We start from the raw sequence: 20,165 nt of genomic DNA, 5'->3' as shown, positions 1-20,165 counted from the left end.
TTACTCCTATCATTAACACATATTCCACAAATAATGCTTTCACGCAACTTATCAAGGTGTTGTAGCAAAAGATCAACACAAAATCTATATCTTGCTATAAAATGTCAAACTAGATCAATTTCAAAAATAAATCATCAAAATGCAGCACAAGCTACAACTGCATCCAGACCACAACCATCACCTGCTTTCAATATATCTGATGCTGAATCTCCTTCACTGCCACAACCAAAGAGTCTTTCAAAGCACCAACGTCGTGAAAAGAGAGAGCAGACTATGGATGATTCCTTTATTGGCTTGACTGGTGGTGAAATTTTCCATGAAATGATGTTGAGACATAACGTTGATACTGTTTTTGGATATGCTGGAGGTGCTATCTTGCCCGTATTTGATGCTATTTATAATTCAGACAAGTTTAAGTTTGTCTTGCCAAGACACGAACAAGGTGCTGGTCATATGGCTGAAGGTTATGCTAGGGCAAGTGGGAAACCAGGTGTTGTTTTGGTAACTTCAGGTCCTGGTGCAACCAATGTTATTACTCCAATGGCCGATGCTTTGATGGATGGTGTTCCATTGATTGTGTTTACTGGTCAAGTCCCAACTACTGCTATCGGTACTGATGCTTTCCAAGAAGCTGATGTCATTGGTATCTCAAGGTCCTGTACCAAATGGAACGTTATGGTTAAGAATGTAGCTGAATTGCCAAGAAGAATAAATGAAGCATTTGAAATTGCCACTACTGGTAGACCAGGACCAGTTTTGGTTGATTTACCAAAAGATGTCACGGCGTCAATCTTGAGAGAATCTATTCCTATAAATACCACTTTGCCATCCAATGCATTGAGCACAATCACCAAAAAGGCAGTTTCTGAATTCACTAAAGAAGCTATTAAGAGATCTGCTGATATCTTGAACAAGGCCAAGAAACCAATCATCTACTGTGGTGGTGGTATTTTGAACCACGAAGATGGACCTAAATTGCTTAAAGAGTTGGCCGATAAAGCAAATATTCCAGTTACTACGACTCTACAAGGATTAGGCGCATTTGATCAAAGAGATCCAAAATCATTGGATATGTTGGGTATGCACGGTTCAGCAGCTGCCAATACCGCCATGCAAAATGCTGATTGTATCATTGCACTTGGTGCTAGATTCGATGACAGAGTCACTGGAAATATTTCCAAGTTTGCTCCAGAAGCCAAGTTGGCTGCTTCTGAAAACAGAGGTGGTATCTTGCATTTTGAAATTTCACCAAAGAATATCAACAAGGTTGTTGAAGCTACTGAAGCAGTTGAAGGTGATGTTACCGCCAACTTGCGTAAATTCATCCCATTAGTAAATCAAGTTGAATCCAGACCAGAATGGTTTAAAAAGATTGATGAATGGAAAGTTCAATACCCATATGCATACCAAGTCGAAACACCTGGTTCCAAAATCAAACCACAAACATTGATTAAAGAAATTTCCGAACAATCAATGAACTATGATAAAGACGTTTATGTTACTACTGGTGTTGGCCAACATCAAATGTGGGCTGCACAACATTGGACTTGGACCAAGCCTAGAACTATGATCACCTCTGGTGGTTTGGGAACTATGGGTTATGGTTTACCTGCTGCTATTGGTGCTCAAGTTGCCAAGCCAGATGCTATGGTTATTGATATTGATGGAGATGCTTCTTTCAACATGACCTTGACTGAGTTATCATCTGCTGTTCAAGCTGGTGCACCAATTAAAGTCTGTGTTTTGAACAACGAAGAACAAGGTATGGTTACCCAATGGCAATCATTGTTTTATGAACACAGGTACTCCCACACACATCAAGCTAACCCAGACTTTATGAAGTTGGCCGATGCTATGGGTGTCAAAGGTATCAGAATCTCAACACAAGAGGAGTTGAAACTGGGTATTAAAGAATTCTTGGATTGTGAAGAACCTATCTTGTTGGAGGTTATGGTTGAAAAGAAGGTACCTGTTTTGCCTATGGTTCCAGGTGGTAACGCTTTGGATGATTTCATCTTGTGGGATTCAGAGACTGAAAAACAACAAAATGCATTGAGAAAGCAAAGAACAGGTGGAATGTATTAAAAAGAGGGATTAGGAAGAGGAAAAAGTTGACAGTTTATGTTCTTGTAGTTTAATTTATACGATGTTTTTTTTGACTAGTGTAATTGTAGTGTAAAAGTGGGGGAGAACCTAGAACTAGTTTCGGCATGAGACGGAATTGCAAAATCTGAGTTATGGTACGGCACCAAAATATACTCCGAATATTCTTCAATTTTTCACGTTAAAATACACACACCAGTTCAAAAAACACATCAGTGTCTACTCCTCCGATCATGACTTACAAAATCCTCGATTTCTTTCAACTGAACAAGATCCTCAACCAAATAGTAGCCTTCCTATTACCATTGGATCACAATGATGTCGCCAATTCTCGCAAAATTCAAGTTGTCATAACCATTTCTCAAAAGTACGATCGCGCCAAACATGCCAGCGTGGATGGATTCCAAAAGGTGATTTTACCTGAATCGCCCAACTTGTTGCTTTATTTGCAAGGTGGGCCTGGCTTTGGTTGTCCTGTGCCTACTAGCTATTCGGGAATGACTAAAGTGTTGTTGGATGAGGGGTATCAAATTGTGTGGATGGATCAAAGAGGTACTGGTGCTAGTTCTCCAATTGATTACAAAACATTGACTGAAAACTTATCACCATCGTCTTCGGTAAATGATCAATTAAAGACAATTTTGCATTTCCGTGCCGATTCAATTGTTAAAGATGCTGAGGCAATTCGTAAGGAATTGATTGGTGACGATGCAAAATGGTCATCGTTGGGTCAATCGTTTGGTGGGTTCTGCAGTTTTACTTATTTGTCACTTTATCCCCAATCTTTGAAACATGTGTTTATTACTGGTGGTGTACCTCCAATTGGATTTGATGTTGATTCAGTGTACAAACAAACTTATAAACGCACAAAGGAGAGAAATGTTCATTACTATAGCAAGTATCCACAGGACGTTGCTCGCGTGGTTGAGATTTGTAAATATTTGAAGTCAAACGAGGTGACTTTACCTGATGGCGGTCGTTTATCAGTTGAAAGGTTTCAACAATTGGGCCTTAGTTTTGGTGGCTTTGGTGGTACTGATGGAGTGCATAATATAGTTACTACATTCTGGCAAGATTTGGACACTTTTGGCTACCCCACTGTGTATACATTGACGTTGGTTCAAAATGCAATGCCATTTGATACTAATGTCATTTATGCTCTTTTCCAAGAAGCTATTTACTGCAGTGGGAAAGCCAAAAGTAATTGGAGTGCCGATAGGTTGAGGTATGCTCCAGGTAATGAAAAGTTTCAATTTAATGAAAAGGAGATTTACTTCACTGGTGAAATGGTTTTTAAAAGCATGTATGAAGATTATGCCCAACTTAGACAGTTTAAACCTTTAGCTTATGCCTTGCATGAAAATGACTCCTGGAGTATCTTGTACGATACTGAAAAGTTGCGAAAAATCACTTGGAAAGATGTGCCTATTGTTGCTACGACGTATTACGCTGATCAATATGTCGATTTTGAATTGACAAGAGAGGTTAAACAGCAATACCTCCCTTCATGCAACTTACGTCAATACATTACAAACGATTTATTCCACAATGGGTTACATATCGATCCAGAAAGAGTACTTGGATCAATGTTTAAATTGATAGATAACGACTTCGATTAAAAGAATATACACAGTTCCTTTTTCTTTTATACATAATTGCTAGGTACAAACCCAATTCTATAATCATCGCTACCCTCTTCCTGAATAACCCCAACTAACCAATTTAAATTGTTTTGTTGGTAGAAAGTATCAACATTTTGCAAATCAAATACAATTTCAATAGTGTCACCCTTTTTGAAGGATAAATCTCCCACGTCACTGCCTTTAAAGTCGTATTTGGCAACCCTGGCAGTTCGTTTCAAAGTTGCCAATTTTTGGTAAAAGTGATCAAGCATTTCGAGTTTGTAGGAATCTGTTAATCCTGATTTTGGAGTTTCCACAGTAGGGGTAATTACGATATCTGATAAAAGTATTGGTGCTGCTTTGATCTCATTCTTGGCGGAATTGTAGATTTTCCTCAACTCTTTATCTACTGAGATATCACCTCTAGTGTATCCTGATAACGAGTGGGTAGGTACAGAACTTACCAGTGACGAGTCTGAAATAACTGTATCATCATCGCTATTCAATGATAATGACTCCAATGAGTTGGCAGCACTTTGTGAATAATACACACGAGTTGGAACTTGCGTGGTCAGGTTCATAGACTTGTAAGAAGCAAGAGTTGGCCTTGGAGGTAGTTCAGGTACAAAATCAACACTTTTCTCCACAACGACATCATCAATACCTAGTATCTTCCTTGGATGGTATGTTTCCATTTGATTAGCTTGTGGATTGTTGTATTTTTCAAACGATTCAATGGGATCAGCTTCCACCTTGTCGTTAAACATACCTGCTCCTATATCATTTGGCTTCACTATGTGGCTTTTATCAAATATCTTATTAGACAACTTGTGGTAAAACTTGTACGTCTTCAGTGACTTGTCCTCATCATCAATTTCCACATTCAACAAATCGGTCTTTGAATTTTGCAAAATGGTGATGAATGACTCAATTTGCAATCTAGTGGAGGTTATATCCAGTTCCCATTGATTCAAAATTGCTTCATAAGTAGGGACATCTTCATAAATCAATCCATAGAAAGTGGCAAAGTATTTGAAGCTCTTTACAAGCTTGGCATATATCCTCTCTTGCTTTAAAATGACGAGTTGTGAAATAGATTCAAGAAATTCATCCAAAAAGGACATAATGTGGGGTAAAATGGTTGTCGATTTATCATTCAAAACCTTAAACTCAATATCCACTTCTTCAAATTCACGCCGAAGTTTTGTCAAATGGGCCTCTTCCTTTTCAGTTAATGGTGGCTTCTTTTGATTCAATTTATCAATTTTCCTCTCTAGTCTATCTTGATCCTCACGTTTACGGTCTCTTCTTTTGATTAATTTCAAAGTCTCCTTCAATCTTTTTCTCATGGTTTGTATCTTTGGTACAGTCGAGCTTAAAAGTTCAGCACATTCATCTTCCACTTTGTATTTAAGTGCAAATGTTGATTGCAAATATTGAAACAATTGTTCATTGACTCCTTTGATTGAAAATTGTTTCTCCTTTGGATGAATATGTGGAACTTCTTCTTCAGCTTGAGATTTATCAAATTCGTGGTAATACTTTTCAATATCTTTAAACTGTAAAGAATCCGGACCAATCAAAGATTGGAAATCAACCACAACTTTTACATTGACAGACATCATATGAGGTATCAATCGTTTATAAACTTGATTCAATTGGGAAATGAGATACCCAAGACCCAGTCTTGCTTGTTTAATTTCGTGCTTGTATTTCTTAACAAGTTCATCATCACGGTCATAATCTCTGTGATAAAACGTGACCTTGTCTTTAAAGTTGTGGGAAAAGTGGGTTACTTCAGTTTCTGTAGTTTTGTAGGCATCTTTCAAATGTGATCCAACATTAGTGGAAAACGATTTCAAAGTATCAACCACCATTTGTCTTTGCTGTCTGGATAAAAGATTAGATTTTGAATTGAATTGAGTTGGATTGGAGTTCCGAAGTTTTCTTTTTTTCCTTTTTGATCTTCCGGGTTTTAAAATTGAGGTTCGCAGTCAGTCACTTCTAAATAGGAAAAATCGGAAAACTTTTTCTCTTTGGGGAGAGGCTTATGGAGGAACTAAAAATAGCACCAAACACGCATACGCACAAGCTACGAAGTCTCTTGGAATAGGTTAGAGTGAGGGCTAGACCAGGATGACAGAATAGTGTTAAGGAGCGTAGGTAAAAGGTACAAGAGGATTCATTTGGGATTTTTCCTTACGCTACCATCCTATTCATCGGCTATAAGATAATCGTTTAAGTCCGATCATTAAAGACAGAGCCAATGCTTGAGTACTCAATAGAATGACAATACCGGAATTTGTCAATGAGGCAACTCATTGGTTTTACCAAAATATTAATGTGACCAAGTCAAGGGGGTACAACACGGTAGTGAGTTCATATTCTAAGTGAAATCGGGACTACACACAAGGGAAGGGCATCGATGACAGGTAATTACTCTCTCTCTCTCTATCCCCATACAAATAGCTTAAAAGCTTGCTTAGCATTAGCAACAGTGGCTTCTGTTTGAACTTTTTGTTGCAAAAGCGGCGAAGCTAGTTGGACTTAGTGATGTGCTAAATTATAGTAATAGAAGATATGGATTTGGATATAGTCTAGCTTTTCAACATATTAATACTTACTTGTTGAGATGGACGAACAGAGAGCAGTAGAGATTAAAATTGGATCTCGAAATGTCACCTTTTCAATAGTTACTGGTCATTATAAAGAGGTGCTACTGTAACCAACGGGAAGCAAGAGTTCAACACTTTTCCTTTTACTGGTGTTGTGACGTTTATGACCTAATCATCAAATAGCAATTAAAAAGAGAGAGAGGACAAAATGCCAAGCGCGATGATTTGTATGACGTAGAATAGAAGTCTATGTTGCTCTTGGAAGGGTATTGTGTCTTATTGAGGCTATATATAGTTTTGTGAAAATAGAGTTTGGGTGCAGTATCGACAGTTTTAGTGTGTGTCTGTTGGGTTGGTAAAAAAGCAAATGATGATATGCTTAATTATGATGTAATTGGGTGTGTATTTAGTGTGACACAAAATTTGTAATTTTTTGGTTGCAGATTATTTTAGTTTAGTTTGCTATTTTTATTATTAACGCTCACGCAACCTTATTCAACAAAGTCCATATATAAATACACTCCCATTCTCCCAATTTTCTTTTTTTTTTTTGGTCCAGCTGTGTTAGATTCATCTACTATACTACTTCAATTGATACTACATTAAAAGTTACAATGACAAACCAACCACATAAACTTTTTTACAAAGGAACTGACAATGATTTCGTCATCTTTGTTGATGACTTTTCATTATATGAAAAATTGAAAAAAGGTGACACCACCATTCCCCTCATTGATATTGTTTCAGTGTTTAAGGTGTTTATTAACAGACAAGGTGGTGTTGATGGTATATTAGACGAAGCTTCCAAACAAGATTTGACAAACAATTTCAAAACTAGTAATGTTGACGAAGTAATCAAGATTATTTTGGAAAAGGGAAGCGATAAGCACAATGCTGATGTTGATAATGGAATTGCTTCACATAATGACAGTATTGGTGCTGGAAATACCGGTAATTAGGTGTGTGTACTGTGTGTCCCTTTAATGCATGATAATGACTAGCTATATAAGAGTAATTGTAGAGTTTACAAGCTTTATATAAATATATGCTCAGTCATGTATAGCTCTATTGCAGGCATAAAAGGGGATCTCTTTACTTGCTATTTGTTTAAAATGGCGCTCATTATTGTACACGTCAATAAGCCATAGCATCACCGTGTATTTTGGTCCTGGTCTCAATTCGTCGTACTTGATATGAAGTTTACTTTTAAGGTACAAGTCAAACCGAAACTTTACTTGAATGGATAATTGTGAAGCAGTGTAGTGTAATGTATTTTGTGGATCATCGTATTCATCCTTCCAACATGGAGTGGTATTTCTAGGAACAAGACAGAATAAGTGATCCCTTTCCAGTTTATACTCACAAGATCCTTGGTGGGTAACATTGATCAAAAGATCAAATTTAACTTTCCAAAAATCGACTTCGCTGGTTGATAAAAAGCACAAGATCACTTGATACTGATTTGAAGACGATCTAAATTGTAGTTTTATATTTGTTGAAAGGTTAACCAGTAATCCATATCTAAATTCTTTAACCATGGAAGTGTTCAGCAAGGGAAGAACGAATTTTGGTTTATATTTTCCCGGAGAGTGTCTGCTAATCACTTGATTGTACTCAAGGATAACAAGATGGCCTTTATAAAGAATAATTGGGGAATGAATCATCTCTGGCTTTGAATTCCTTAGAAATATAGCAGAGGCGAAACCAATAGCAACTGGATTTCCAAAAAAGTTGGCTCCAAATTTCAACTCTCGATATTTTGGATCAATTTCAGCTCCAGCAAAATTCACCAATGAATTCAACTGTCCATTTTCAAGCATAGAAATCCTTGACTCGTCAATCTTGCTTAATTGCTGCGAAATCATCTCAAACGCTTTCTCCAAAGTAGTTGTATCTTTGTTCAATTCAACAAAAGCATTCTTCATCTCTTTGACAAAAAGTTTATACTTGACTATTCTGTCAATTGGTCTTTGACATAATGACATAAATGACAAATCTTTGCGTTTAAGTGGCGCTTGCTGACATTCAAGAAAGTTTTTAATACCCAAAAAGAATTCTTGTGGAGCTGATCCTGGAGAATCACTTGTGGTTGTATTTTTAATGTGAAATTCGTATGGAACCAATTGATCATAATTTGTGCAGTACATACTGTACCAGAATACCGAGATACCAGACTTGGCAATAGCTTTAGCAATTTTATTGCATTGCTCAATTATACTTTGATTTTGACTCCTTATAGATTTCATTTCTTGCAATAAGTTGTTATGAATTTCAATGAGAGCATAGATGCACTCCTTTGTAATTTGCACAGCAGCAGGAAACTCTGGCTTGAAACTTGATAGATTATCAAAGTATTGAATTGCCAAATTGGAGCAATGTGATGTATAACTTGCTTCTGTTTCAATGATCTCGTTGACCCTTTTGGATAAATCGTCCTTGGATTCATCAATCTCGGGAGAAAATTTAATGTTTGCTTCAGGTGTTGAGTTTTCAGCTGTGGATGATGATAATGGATTATAGACAGGTAGTGGTGATCTATTTTCGTTTCTATAACTCAATGGATTCAATTTGGTTGTTGGTGGTAAGCGAACTGTTTTTGAATTATTGGGATTATAACTCCACTCACGATCAAGATAATCCTTATGTTCTTTTGTTAAATAGAGTGGTAGTGTTCTTGAATTAGGCATCTCTTGAACAGTCATGTTGACGGGTGATTGGATAATGTGTTGATGAAGCTGATGCTTTTTTGATATTTTAGTTTTGCAACCACAAGAAGAATTCTTTTGGAGAAGGAGAAGAGAGAATAGCAAAAAAAAATTAGTCAATAGCGATAACATGGAATGTGGCCAAAACCATACAGTTCATGGTGTCATTGAATTGAATCGTATACCAAAGTGCTAGATTAAAATTGCAAATGCCATTGATTAACGATGACCAAGTCTCCACAGCAATAGAGATATCATTACCCATGCAAGCCCATACTTCAGAATGTTCAAATCAACAAATCATTCAAGCAGAGACGATGGTGTTGATGGGGACTGGGCTGGTTGAAAATTCCGCAATGCTTAAGAGGATGAAACACATCTTTGAAGAGAAAATTGCTGCTAATTTGTCCAACACCTCACAACTGTGTTAGATAAACCCTCATGCCAATGACCACGGTCAAAAACACTACGGTCAGGCAACCGTATATATTAAGAGTGAACTTTTATTAGCCCACAAGAAACATCCAAGAGATATCTACAACTCGAAACTTAGGCTGGGGATGAGTCGAATCTCGATGCTAACCTTAGTATCCTCCACCTGAAGCCGAAACCAATCAACGATCCCATAGCCACATTTAATAAAAGACCGAAACATACTGTTGCTGACAAATTATCAAGAGCAAGAGATGATAGCCTGGACTACAAGATAAACAAAACTGCAGAGGACAAAGAGAAGGCTAAGTTTAGAAAGATGCACAAAGAGAGACTTTTAAGACCATCTGTGTTAGTCTCAAGCCCCTTGGTTGATTTGGTGGGTTCCGTTACAACAAGCAGAATAACTACCGCCATTGATTAGCAAACAGGGCAATTCAAATTACCAATGATTGGGGAACATTGGACAAGTTTCCTTCTTTAATCGAAAAGTGGTTCAAGGTGCACAAAGAAGAACGCAAATCTAAACTAGTTGATAACCCAGGTGGTGGGTCTTCAAAATACCTTGACTCACTTAAAGTGAAAGGATCTGAAATACACGAGAACAGGAATGCCAATCCCAGCTTGAATATTTGGAAAGCCGTCAAGGATATTTTTGAAATGGCAAAATAAAGAATCTTAAACGACAGTTTTGTATAGCTCTTTCATTTGGACCAATTTAAGTATACAGCCCGAATACAATGCTTCTTTAGTTTGACAGCGCTTGAACTGAAATAGAGTTGAAATGGCACTACTTGCAAAATGAATTTAATCCAAGTCACAGAGACACCCATATAGTTTCTATTTTACATATTAAACAAGTTTAGAAGCTCTCAGAGTTTACACTCTTCCGAGTGTACATCATGGGGGTTCAAAGGATCACAGGAAATCATATCCAAATCAGTGTTTGAATACCACTTTTGAAGCTCAATGTTCATCCTTTTATTTCCATAGAGTTCACATGGGAACACCCTTTTCGAAATCCACTTTGAAGCTTCATCGTAATGGTGATATCCAACAACTCCTCGAGGCAAATTCGGACTAAATATTGAAGCTGTGTCTAGAAATGATTTGCGAGTCGCAGGGCAGTCCCACAAGTGCCACCAATTTATGCTTGCATTTGGAAACAGGACACATAGTTGAGGAAGATAGCTCTTCCATGATTTTCTTGGGTGCACTATAATCAACAGCTGTGGTTTATTGTGTGTGCGGTAGCTCAAAATTTGGGCTAGTCGCCGGAGATTGCAACTGTCCAGGTCAATACCAAGCTGAATAAGGCGCGGGTATTCCACATCTAACCCCGAGGGAGAAAACATTCCTTGTATGTTTGGTCCTAGACTCCCTTGAATGTACAACTCCTCGAGCTTTGAAGTGTTGAATACTTTACTGATGGTAAATTCATTCAGTGGGCAAATGAAACCGCAAAGGTGTAGCTTCTTCAATTTGATATTATGGCTGAAATGAAGATCCCCTAGTTTGTCTCCAGGTTCGTAGAGGTACAAAGTTTTAAGATTAAGCAATAGATTAACAGATTTCACCGTCAGATACTTATGGAGACATTTAATTTTCAACTTTGTGACATTTTGCTTGAGCACCATCATTATGCCCAGGCAACTTCCATCAATCATATAATAGGTATTTAGGCAGGGCTCGCTCGTCTCAAGGGCCTCGAAGCACGAAAAAAATTTCAATTCCTCTAAATAATAAACATTCCTGTCTTGACAATCAGAACCTAGCTCAAGATTTTTGATATACTTGAAATGATTGAATACGGAATCTAACAAGACAACATAATGCTCATTAATCTCCAAGTTACTAATTTTCATATACCTATCCATACTTGTCAAGTACCGTTCAAATGTATAGGAAGATATTATCGTGTACTTGTTACTCTTTAGATTATTTATATGTTTTGGATATCGAAAGTAGTGCCATTCTCCTTTACTCTCTTTTTCTTTGACAGTTTGATTATCTCCAACTCGATATACAAGAATGTTTTCGTAAAGCTTTTTCTTGATCACATTTTGCAACTTCGAATGCAAGGGTGCAAACACTAAAGCTTGGTGCTGGTTCACATTCAGAAAGACAACCTCTAGGGCCTCATAAGGTAGACTTATGATTGAGACCATGTTATTTAATTATTTTCCGGCAGTAAATTTGGCCGCCCACATTCCTTTATATATAAGTATACGTTAAGTTGTACTTTCCTTTTTTTGGAACACAAATACTTCTAACACCAAACTGCACAAGAGAATACGCTTGGATATTTTATGATCAAAAAAGAAATTGCAAAAAGAGTACTGGCCTAGAGTGACCAAGGAAAAATTGAAATATCACTATATCAAAACTGAATATGATAAATGGGTGGATGAGGACGAGCGAGATGAAGTTTAGGTAGATGTTGCCAATTTGATGGGTGTTACGGGTGGTATGCCGGGAATAAATGGCCCTGGAGGTACAGGTGAAATCAAATTTTAGCGCGTTGGCATCAGACAGCGGTAAGGATGAAGAAGGAGAAGAGGAAATACAGCTGGAACAAACAGAAGGAGAAGGAAAGGTGAAAGAAGAAGCTAATTAAGCGTGTATTTAGAGTAAAATTCTTAATGTATTTCGTTTAAGATCTTGTGATAGAAGCGAGGTATCTGTGTAGTGGCCTAGCAGGCAAATATTGTATGTAGTGTACAATTCATATTGTACTACTTGGGGGATTTGTGTCTTTTGTGAATCGAAAAATTAACACCAAAATCTTTTTCACAATTTTCTTTGTTCAAGTACTTTAACACCACCTTTTGCCATGAGTTCACGAGCACTTAAAAAGCTAGGCGGAAAGAGCCTTGAAGATGAGTTAAAGAAGTTGGATATAAATGTTTCTTCTGAAGGAGAGCAAGAGGAGGTCTCAGAAGATGAATCTCAACCAGTAGCAAACCAACCCAAATTCAATGCATTTGCGTTCCTCAATGGCGACGACGAAGATGAAGAGGAGGACGCGGATGAGGATCAGCAGGAAGTAAAGGAGGATAGCCAGGCCAAGAAAGTAGTAAAACAACCACCCCAAACGACAGAATCATCGAAAAAGAAGTCAAAGAAGAAAAAGAAGGGCAAAGGCAAATCAAGGTCCGCAACACCTGCAACAGAGAAAGAAGAAGAAGATGATGATGACATTGACAAGATCCTCGCTCAAGTGAAACAACAAGAACAAGAGACAAAACCAACTATAGAAACTTTTGATTTTGAAGAAGAGTACGATTCCACCTTGGAACCATTTGAGGTTTATGACTCCAATTTCAAAAACTTCACCACTGAGAGGCTAAAGAAGTCGCTTCCATTGTTATCAATCAAATCATTCAAGAACCTTGACCAGGATCAGGAGTATAAAAATCTATTTGGTAACTCCTTATCTAGTGAATTGATTGAAGATGCAAATTCAACCACATCGCTAGCAATATCACCTGAGGTACTACAACAGTTTAAGAAGATGGGCAAAATGATTCGTAATTGGGGTGGAAAAGATCGGAGAAGCATACCAGGGACATCACGTAAGTTGCTTCTTTCTAAAATTCGTGATGACTGGCTCCCAACGCAGTTGAAAAGTGTAACCATGGAAGAATTAAGTGAAGACGACGTTTTTGAATTACTCAAGTATAAGGAGGATGATATTGAAGAGTCTGACCTACACGTTAAGGTCACCAAGGAGAGGAATTTGGGAGTGAGGTACTTCCGATTCAACAAAGTCAATGATACAAAAAGTAGGGTAGCAAATACTCGATTTTATGCAGCAACAGTTCTCACACCTGATCCAGAATCACTTATGCAAATGTTGCAGGTAAACCCATATCACCAGGAAACGTTGCTACAAGTTGCAATGGTTTTACTAAGACAAGGGGATAACAAAGCCACATCCAATGCGCTTATAGAGAGAGCATTGTTTACATTTGATAGAAGCTTTCACAAAAATTTCCATGAATTATTATCCTCAGCCGAAAATGGATTAGTTAGACTACCTTTTGAGTTTTTTTCCAATAGACAATTTTACTTGAACTTGTTTAGATACATTGTGTCACTTGGGGAGAGATCACTTTTCGAAACAGCATTGACATTTTGCAAGTTTTTATTGAGTTTGGCACCCGCAGAAGATCCTATGGGGGTCCGTTATTTCATTGACTTTTATTGTATCATCAGTGAAGAATTTGATTATTTGATTCAATTGTCAAAGTCACCTTTAGTTACTTGCTATACAAGATGGTATTCACCAGGTATTGCGTTTTCAACTGTTCTTGCATGCCTACATTTAAATAAACTTGAAGATGCTGAGAAGGAATTGCAAAGAGCCTTCGAGGCGTATCCATATGTGGCGTATAAGCTTCTTACAGATGTTGCTCTTTCAAGCGTTGCCGGTGTCAAGGAGTCCGATTTTAAAGTTACCAACGAAGTTGCTGTTAGTGCAGAGACATATTTGGTGAGGGCAAAACTATTATGGCAAAAGCACCTCGACTTTTTAAGCACCAATTTGGAAAAGCTTTTCCAGACAAAACACAAACCTACATCTTCATATTCACTTTTCGGATTTTTCAAAAGTAACAACGACGAGTCTTCAAAAGAACTGCCATTCAACTTGATCAGGTTTGCCATTCTATCAGGAGAAAATAAAATAATGGCCAAGTTGCCAAAATCTATATGGACTAGAGACGATTTACTTGAGTTTGATGTGTTACCACCAAAGGAAGAACAAGAGAATCTTTTCGGCTCAAAAAAGATCTGCGATTCATTGATTGATTATGTCGATCAAAACTTACTCGGGGCCATAGTTCAAGAAAACACAAGACGCAATGATTTACAAGTCAGTCCAGAAGAGGTGGCTGCATTAGAAGCAGCATTTCGTGAAGCTGAAGAACCAGTAGACTGAATATAAACGAAAAACAAAACAATTTCGCGACTAAAAATTCTCTCTCTTGACAAAAAAAATTCTTCCAAACCGTAAACCTCTCCAAACCAAATGATTGCGATTGATTTTGCATTCCAGCAATGGCAATGGCAGTACCAAATCTCAACTACGTTCTTTATATTTGTCATCCTACCGGCATTGTACTATATCTATTGTAAATATGTGACTTCATCACCAAATGCATACAATAAAATTGAGTCACCACTCAAGGTGACATTTCCCATCCCGGACGAGGCTAGACGACATTGGAAGGGGAAACGATTGTATCCTAAGCCTAGTCTCCTTGTTAAGGATGACGCATCCAAGATTCAATGCTATTGTCCTGCCACTGGACAAAATTTGGGTGTATTTGACACCACATCGAGATCTCAAATGGATGAGATGATTGCAAAAGCACACAAGGCACAAAAGGAATGGAAGCATAGCTCATTCACAACTAGAAGAAAGTTTTTAAAGACCTTGGGTAGGTTCATTTTAGAGAATCAAGAGAATATAGCCAGAGTTGCATGCAGAGATTCAGGAAAGACCAAATTGGATGCTTCAATGGGTGAGATTATGGTTACTTTGGAAAAAATCAATTGGATTGTAGCCCACGGCGCCAAGGTTCTCAGACCTAGTCAAAGACCTGGCCCTTCCAATTTTCTTTTAGGATTTATGAAGAATGGAGAAGTGAGGTATGAGCCATTGGGCGTTGTTTCTGCTATTATTTCATGGAATTATCCATTCCACAATCTTATGGGCCCCATAATTGCAGCTATCTTCACTGGGAATGCCATTGTTGTAAAGTGTTCGGAAAATGTCGTTTGGTCAAGCACATGGTTTGTTCAAATGTGCCGCACGGTTTTAAAGACTTTGGATTTGGATGAAAATTTGATTCAGTTGTGTTATTGCTTCCCTCAGGATGCTGATTACTTTACGTCACATCCAGGTCTTGATCATATTACGTTTATTGGATCTAAGCAAATTGCTCATCATGTTGTTTCCAATGCCGCAAAACAGTTGACACCATGTGTTGTGGAGTTGGGTGGTAAGGACTCGTTTATCGTGTTGGATGATGTTAAAGATTTGAATGCATTGTCGTCGATTATTTTAAGAGGAACGTTTCAAAGCGCAGGACAAAATTGTATTGGAATAGAGAGGGTAATTTGTTTACCGAAGGCGTATGATGAGTTGGTGAAGATCTTATCCACTCGTATCAAAAGCTTTAGAGTGGGTTCCGATATTGATCAATTGGATGAGATTGATATGGGTGCCATGATTTCAGATAATCGGTTCCAACAATTTCAAGATTTGATTGAAGATGCAGTTTCAAAAGGTGCAAAATTGATCTATGGAGGGAAACCATATCAACATCCAAACTACCCACAGGGCCATTACTTTGAACCTACAATGTTGATCGACGTTGACTCAACAATGAAGATATTCAATGAAGAAGTTTTTGGTCCGATATTGACCATGATCAAGGCAAAGGATATTGACGAAGCAATTGAATTAGCAAATAGCACCGAGTATGGATTGGGGAACTCCATCTTTGGTCGCAACTTTACCCAATTGAGCTATCTTGCTGATAGACTAGAAAGTGGTAATGTGGCCATTAATGACTTTGCAACATTCTACGTGGCTCAATTACCATTTGGTGGAGTTAAGAAGTCAGGATATGGTAAATTTGGAGGGGAAGAGGGTTTAACTGGACTATGCAATGCAAAGTCGGTGGTACTGGATAAACCATTGCTCAGAATGCTTGGTGTTGCCACAGCAATTCCACCACCAATTGACTATCCAATCCCCGATGACAAAAAGGCATGGCGATTCGTAGAGAATTTGAATATTGCCGGTTACGACGGACGTCTTTGGGCAAAAATAAAATCATTTAAAAATTTAGCCAAAAGTTAATAATTAAAAAAAACTGTGTATTTCATTTTACGTATGTGCATTAATATGTACTTGTGGATTAGGTGAAATTGTAGCATCAACCAACAATTTCACCACATCAGCTTTCTTCTTTTCAAATTGTTCTTTCAAGACTTTCAATTCCTTTTCAATTTCAGCCTCGGCTTCCTTATTGATTTTCTCATTTATACCTTCATGATCCTTTTCATACTTTTGCAATTCTTCTTCCTTTTGTTTCTTGTAGTCTTCAATCTCTTGTTGAGCGTCTTGCTTGGCGGTTTTCAATCTAGTGGTTCTATATTTTCTTGCTTCGTTGACAATTTCAGCAGCTTCCTTTTCTGTTTTTAACAATGACTGGATTCCGGATGACATTGTGAGAGGGAGAGGAAGGTGGAGTCTTATCGGAGAATGGAATCGTCAAAGCGTGGATTTTTTTCCTTGTTTTTGGTTCAACAAAATTGCGAGTGTGTGTAAATTGGCGAAAACCAGCACAACGGCTGAGAATGTAAAGAGAGTAAACACAAATGATCAGAACTTCAAGTAGGCAAGATATCCATTCGGAAACTTTTCGGACCTCTTGGGTTCATTGTGTACATGGGCTGATAGTGGTGTTGTATCTCTTACTGATATTGATGATCATGGGTTGAAGAACTTTAATGATTTTTACATGGTATGGCCCATGATACACTTTAGCAAGCTCGAACAAGAAGATGTGAAGTTCTCCCCACTTCAGCTAAGCATGTAGAAGCAGCTGAATGGGTTCAGAAAAAGTGCTGATGCTCCATATATCATCGATAGGGCTAATTGGAGAACTGTAAGCAAGTTGCGTCAAATCAGTTTTCAAGGTTAGAAGGTGCCGTGTACAGGTTGTTTATCTCTGTAGAGTGCTTGGAGGATAAGGATGTCCACATCATTCGTATTTCAGGGTCCAATTTGAAATAGATTAGAGCTTTCACGTGTAAAGTTGTATATAGGAATTCCCTAGACTGAAATTAAGATAAAGGAAAAACCCGGAATGACATTATGTGATTCCGAAGTTCAGGACTTGAAACTGAGACAAACAACTACACGCGCAAGAGAGGAGGGGGAAGTAAAAAAACCTTCGGTCGAAATGTTCTTCCCTATATATATTTTGCTTTAGGTAACACGTGAAGTAAGACTTTGTTCACGTGGCTACAAACTAACTGTGACACCCCGGACAATAAAGGAACACAGACGACAATCGGATATTTCCTTCGTTGTCTAAAGACCGCCTTAAATATTTTTGATTTGATTGATAAAGTATGAAACGGTTTGTGTACAGATTTTTCTGTAAATATGATTGGTCCGATTGCTTTATCAGTAAAAAAATAAAAAAAAAGAAATTGCGTTACATAATATATTACATAATTGACATTTTTAAATTTCTTTTTTTTCTTTTGCTTTTTTTTTGATTTGCTTTGAAAGAGGTTTGTACTATTCAATGAACACGTCTGATGAAGTGTAGCTGGTTAGAGCAGTCTGGTGTAGATGATACCATTATCTATCAAGCATTGAATCTCATCTTTGAGAGTGTAATATCTTTTGCAACGTAAACGGCTTTTATAGGAACGTTTTTTTTTAAAAAAAAAATAATAATAAAAGGGACAACACAAGGTTGCAAAAAAAAAAAAATAAAATAAAATAAACTAAGTACGTTGAAATCTTTTTTTAGCCTTCGAACCGAAGTCAATTCTCCAGCTCATGCTCGTCTAGCTTCATTAGAAGGAGCTTTCGAAGTAGGAGCAAAGGCCATGGGATCTCTTCAACATCGGTATCTCTCCCTCTTAAAGCTTGTTAAAAAGTCAAACACCTGTTCTAGAATGAAACAAAAGAGATGGGCAAAAATAAGTAAAATTACACTAAAAGATAAAAAATAAAATACATGAGAAGAGAGACAAAAGAGAGTCATAAATTTCAAAAATCAAAAAGAAAAAGTTACACCTGATTGAATTTTGAAATATTTGAGGAACAGTTTATAGTCCTTCTTTTGCTATTCTTCTTCTTCTTCAATTCTACCATATACTTTACCATTATACAGCAATAACATTCACACAATCAAATAATACACTACAGCACAACATACATATAAAATGAAGGAACTTATAGAACTTACCAAAAGGAAGCTTTTCAATAATAAACAATATGACCCATCAGATATATTGGTTCTCACAATCGCCTCATCAATGATATGGTTGATGATACCAGGCCTTGCGTTTTTATACTCAGGGTTGTCACGAAGAAAAAATGCATTGTCCATGGTTTGGATTGTTGCCATGTCGAGTTTTGTCGGTATATTTCAGTGGTATTTCTGGGGATATTCCCTAGCTTTTAGCAAATCAAGCAATTCATTTATTGGAAATTTGAAAAACTTTGGGTTCAAGGACATTATAAGTACCAGTGACTCCTCCAGTGGTGATGCATATCCAGAACTTGGTTACGCTATATTCCAAATGCAATTTTTACTAGTAACGTTGGCTATTTTGGCTGGTGGATGCATTGGTGAACGTGGCCGTTTCCTTCCAGCAATTGTATTTTTATTCTGTTGGGCAACCATTGTATATTGCCCAGTTGTCTATTGGGTCTGGGGTAGTGGATGGGCAACTACTTTTAAATCAGGAGTTTTGGATTACGCAGGTGGTGGTCCCGTGGAAATACTATCAGGTGCTTCAGCATTTGTTTACTCGATATTTTTGGGAAGACGTAATGAGACCTTGATGATCAACTATAGACCACACAATATTTCAACTGTCTTTTTAGGAACAATCTTGTTGTACGTTGGTTGGTTGTTCTTTAATGGATTTTCCTGCGCCAATGCCTCACTCAAAGTAGCATATTCAATGTTGAATACTCATTTAGCAGCAGCTTTTGGCGCTGCAAGTTGGTGCTTGCTTGATTACCGTCTTGAAAGGAAATGGTCCATGGTTGCAATTTGTTCTGGTTGCATATCTGGTCTTGTTGCCGCTACTCCAAGTTCTGGTGTTATTCCACTTTGGGCCAGTGTTATAGTTGGAATCGTGGTTGGTATTGTATGTAACTTGTCCACTCAACTTAAATATTTATTACGTGTTGATGATTCATTGGATGTTTGGGCAGAGCACGGAGTCGCTGGGGTTATTGGTCTTATTTTCAATGCTATATTGGGTTCCAAAACGGTAATTGGATACGATGGTGCTACTGATCACGAAGGTGGTTGGATTGATCACAATTGGAAACAATTGTATATCCAAATTGCTTACATTTTGGCATGTTTGGCTTATTCTGCTGGTGTCACAGCTATTCTTTGTCTTGTTATTGATAATATACCTGGATTGCATCTAAGACTAACTTATGAAGAAGAAGAAGTTGGTGTTGATGAAAGTCAAATTGGTGAGTTTGCTTATGATTATGTTGAAGTTAGACGTGAATTCAATTCTATTTTTGCCAATTCGGAAGAGGATGAAAATGAAGTGATTAATGGATTTGCTGGGGCTGGTGTACCGAATGAAGAAAAGAGTAAAGAGGGGGAACACACGCGAGAAGAAGAAGAACAAAATACTAGTAGTAGTGATGGAGTTGAGCATACCCATCATGATGATTCCTCCGATGGAGACGACACTGAAGTCAAATCATTCAAACCAGAGAAATGAAAAAAAAAAGTAATTCTATTATAGATTAAATAGATTAAAAAGAAATACAAGTTGATTTTGTATAAAGTTTAAACTTAACGACTCGCTTTAATCACTAAATAGAGCTGCCTCCGTTTCAAGCTACACCTTTGTAATACCCAGAAACCCAATCAAATCAATCTATATATATT

The 20,165-nt window shown here is 37.5% G+C and overlaps 10 protein-coding genes across 10 annotated transcripts; 7 read left to right on the top strand and 3 right to left on the bottom strand. All coding sequences in view use genetic code 12, as the record gives it.

Moving 5' to 3' along the window:
* Positions 1-33: 33 nt before the first annotated feature.
* Positions 34-2,085, top strand: ILV2 (acetolactate synthase catalytic subunit; the record flags this gene model as incomplete). The annotated part of the gene is made up of 1 exon (XM_067691860.1): positions 34-2,085. The coding sequence occupies one exon, from the start codon at positions 34-36 to the stop codon at positions 2,083-2,085; it is 2,052 nt and encodes a 683-aa protein (XP_067548298.1).
* A 251-nt stretch (positions 2,086-2,336) lies between these two features.
* On the top strand, positions 2,337-3,722 carry I9W82_002948 (uncharacterized protein; the record flags this gene model as incomplete). Its single annotated transcript, XM_067691859.1, has 1 exon — positions 2,337-3,722. One exon carries the CDS (start codon positions 2,337-2,339, stop codon positions 3,720-3,722), a length of 1,386 nt encoding a protein of 461 aa, XP_067548297.1.
* Positions 3,723-3,748: 26 nt separating this feature from the next.
* I9W82_002947 (uncharacterized protein) lies at positions 3,749-5,602 on the bottom strand (the record flags this gene model as incomplete). The annotated part of the gene is made up of 1 exon (XM_067691858.1): positions 3,749-5,602. One exon carries the CDS (start codon positions 5,600-5,602, stop codon positions 3,749-3,751), a length of 1,854 nt encoding a protein of 617 aa, XP_067548296.1.
* Positions 5,603-6,954: 1,352 nt separating this feature from the next.
* On the top strand, positions 6,955-7,299 carry I9W82_002946 (uncharacterized protein; the record flags this gene model as incomplete). The annotated part of the gene is made up of 1 exon (XM_067691857.1): positions 6,955-7,299. One exon carries the CDS (start codon positions 6,955-6,957, stop codon positions 7,297-7,299), a length of 345 nt encoding a protein of 114 aa, XP_067548295.1.
* A 90-nt stretch (positions 7,300-7,389) lies between these two features.
* On the bottom strand, positions 7,390-9,042 carry I9W82_002945 (uncharacterized protein; the record flags this gene model as incomplete). The annotated part of the gene is made up of 1 exon (XM_067691856.1): positions 7,390-9,042. The coding sequence occupies one exon, from the start codon at positions 9,040-9,042 to the stop codon at positions 7,390-7,392; it is 1,653 nt and encodes a 550-aa protein (XP_067548294.1).
* Positions 9,043-9,254: 212 nt separating this feature from the next.
* Positions 9,255-10,149, top strand: I9W82_002944 (uncharacterized protein; the record flags this gene model as incomplete). Its single annotated transcript, XM_067691855.1, has 3 exons — positions 9,255-9,469; positions 9,634-9,847; positions 9,949-10,149. 3 exons carry the CDS (start codon positions 9,255-9,257, stop codon positions 10,147-10,149), a joined length of 630 nt encoding a protein of 209 aa, XP_067548293.1.
* Positions 10,150-12,310: 2,161 nt separating this feature from the next.
* Positions 12,311-14,419, top strand: I9W82_002943 (uncharacterized protein; the record flags this gene model as incomplete). The annotated part of the gene is made up of 1 exon (XM_067691854.1): positions 12,311-14,419. The coding sequence occupies one exon, from the start codon at positions 12,311-12,313 to the stop codon at positions 14,417-14,419; it is 2,109 nt and encodes a 702-aa protein (XP_067548292.1).
* A 90-nt stretch (positions 14,420-14,509) lies between these two features.
* Positions 14,510-16,351, top strand: MSC7 (meiotic recombination directing protein; the record flags this gene model as incomplete). Its single annotated transcript, XM_067691853.1, has 1 exon — positions 14,510-16,351. One exon carries the CDS (start codon positions 14,510-14,512, stop codon positions 16,349-16,351), a length of 1,842 nt encoding a protein of 613 aa, XP_067548291.1.
* Positions 16,352-16,378: 27 nt separating this feature from the next.
* VMA10 (H(+)-transporting V1 sector ATPase subunit G) lies at positions 16,379-16,720 on the bottom strand (the record flags this gene model as incomplete). The annotated part of the gene is made up of 1 exon (XM_067691852.1): positions 16,379-16,720. One exon carries the CDS (start codon positions 16,718-16,720, stop codon positions 16,379-16,381), a length of 342 nt encoding a protein of 113 aa, XP_067548290.1.
* A 1,739-nt stretch (positions 16,721-18,459) lies between these two features.
* Positions 18,460-19,995, top strand: MEP1 (ammonium permease; the record flags this gene model as incomplete). The annotated part of the gene is made up of 1 exon (XM_067691851.1): positions 18,460-19,995. The coding sequence occupies one exon, from the start codon at positions 18,460-18,462 to the stop codon at positions 19,993-19,995; it is 1,536 nt and encodes a 511-aa protein (XP_067548289.1).
* Between the last annotated feature and the right edge of the window lie 170 nt (positions 19,996-20,165).

Source organism: Candida metapsilosis, assembly GCF_017655625.1.
Source record: "Candida metapsilosis strain BP57 chromosome Unknown scaffold3, whole genome shotgun sequence".
In the NCBI taxonomy this organism is placed as follows: domain Eukaryota; kingdom Fungi; phylum Ascomycota; class Pichiomycetes; order Serinales; family Debaryomycetaceae; genus Lodderomyces; species Lodderomyces metapsilosis.
Note: the sequence above shows the minus strand (reverse complement) of the source record. Positions and strands in the feature narration are given on the sequence as shown.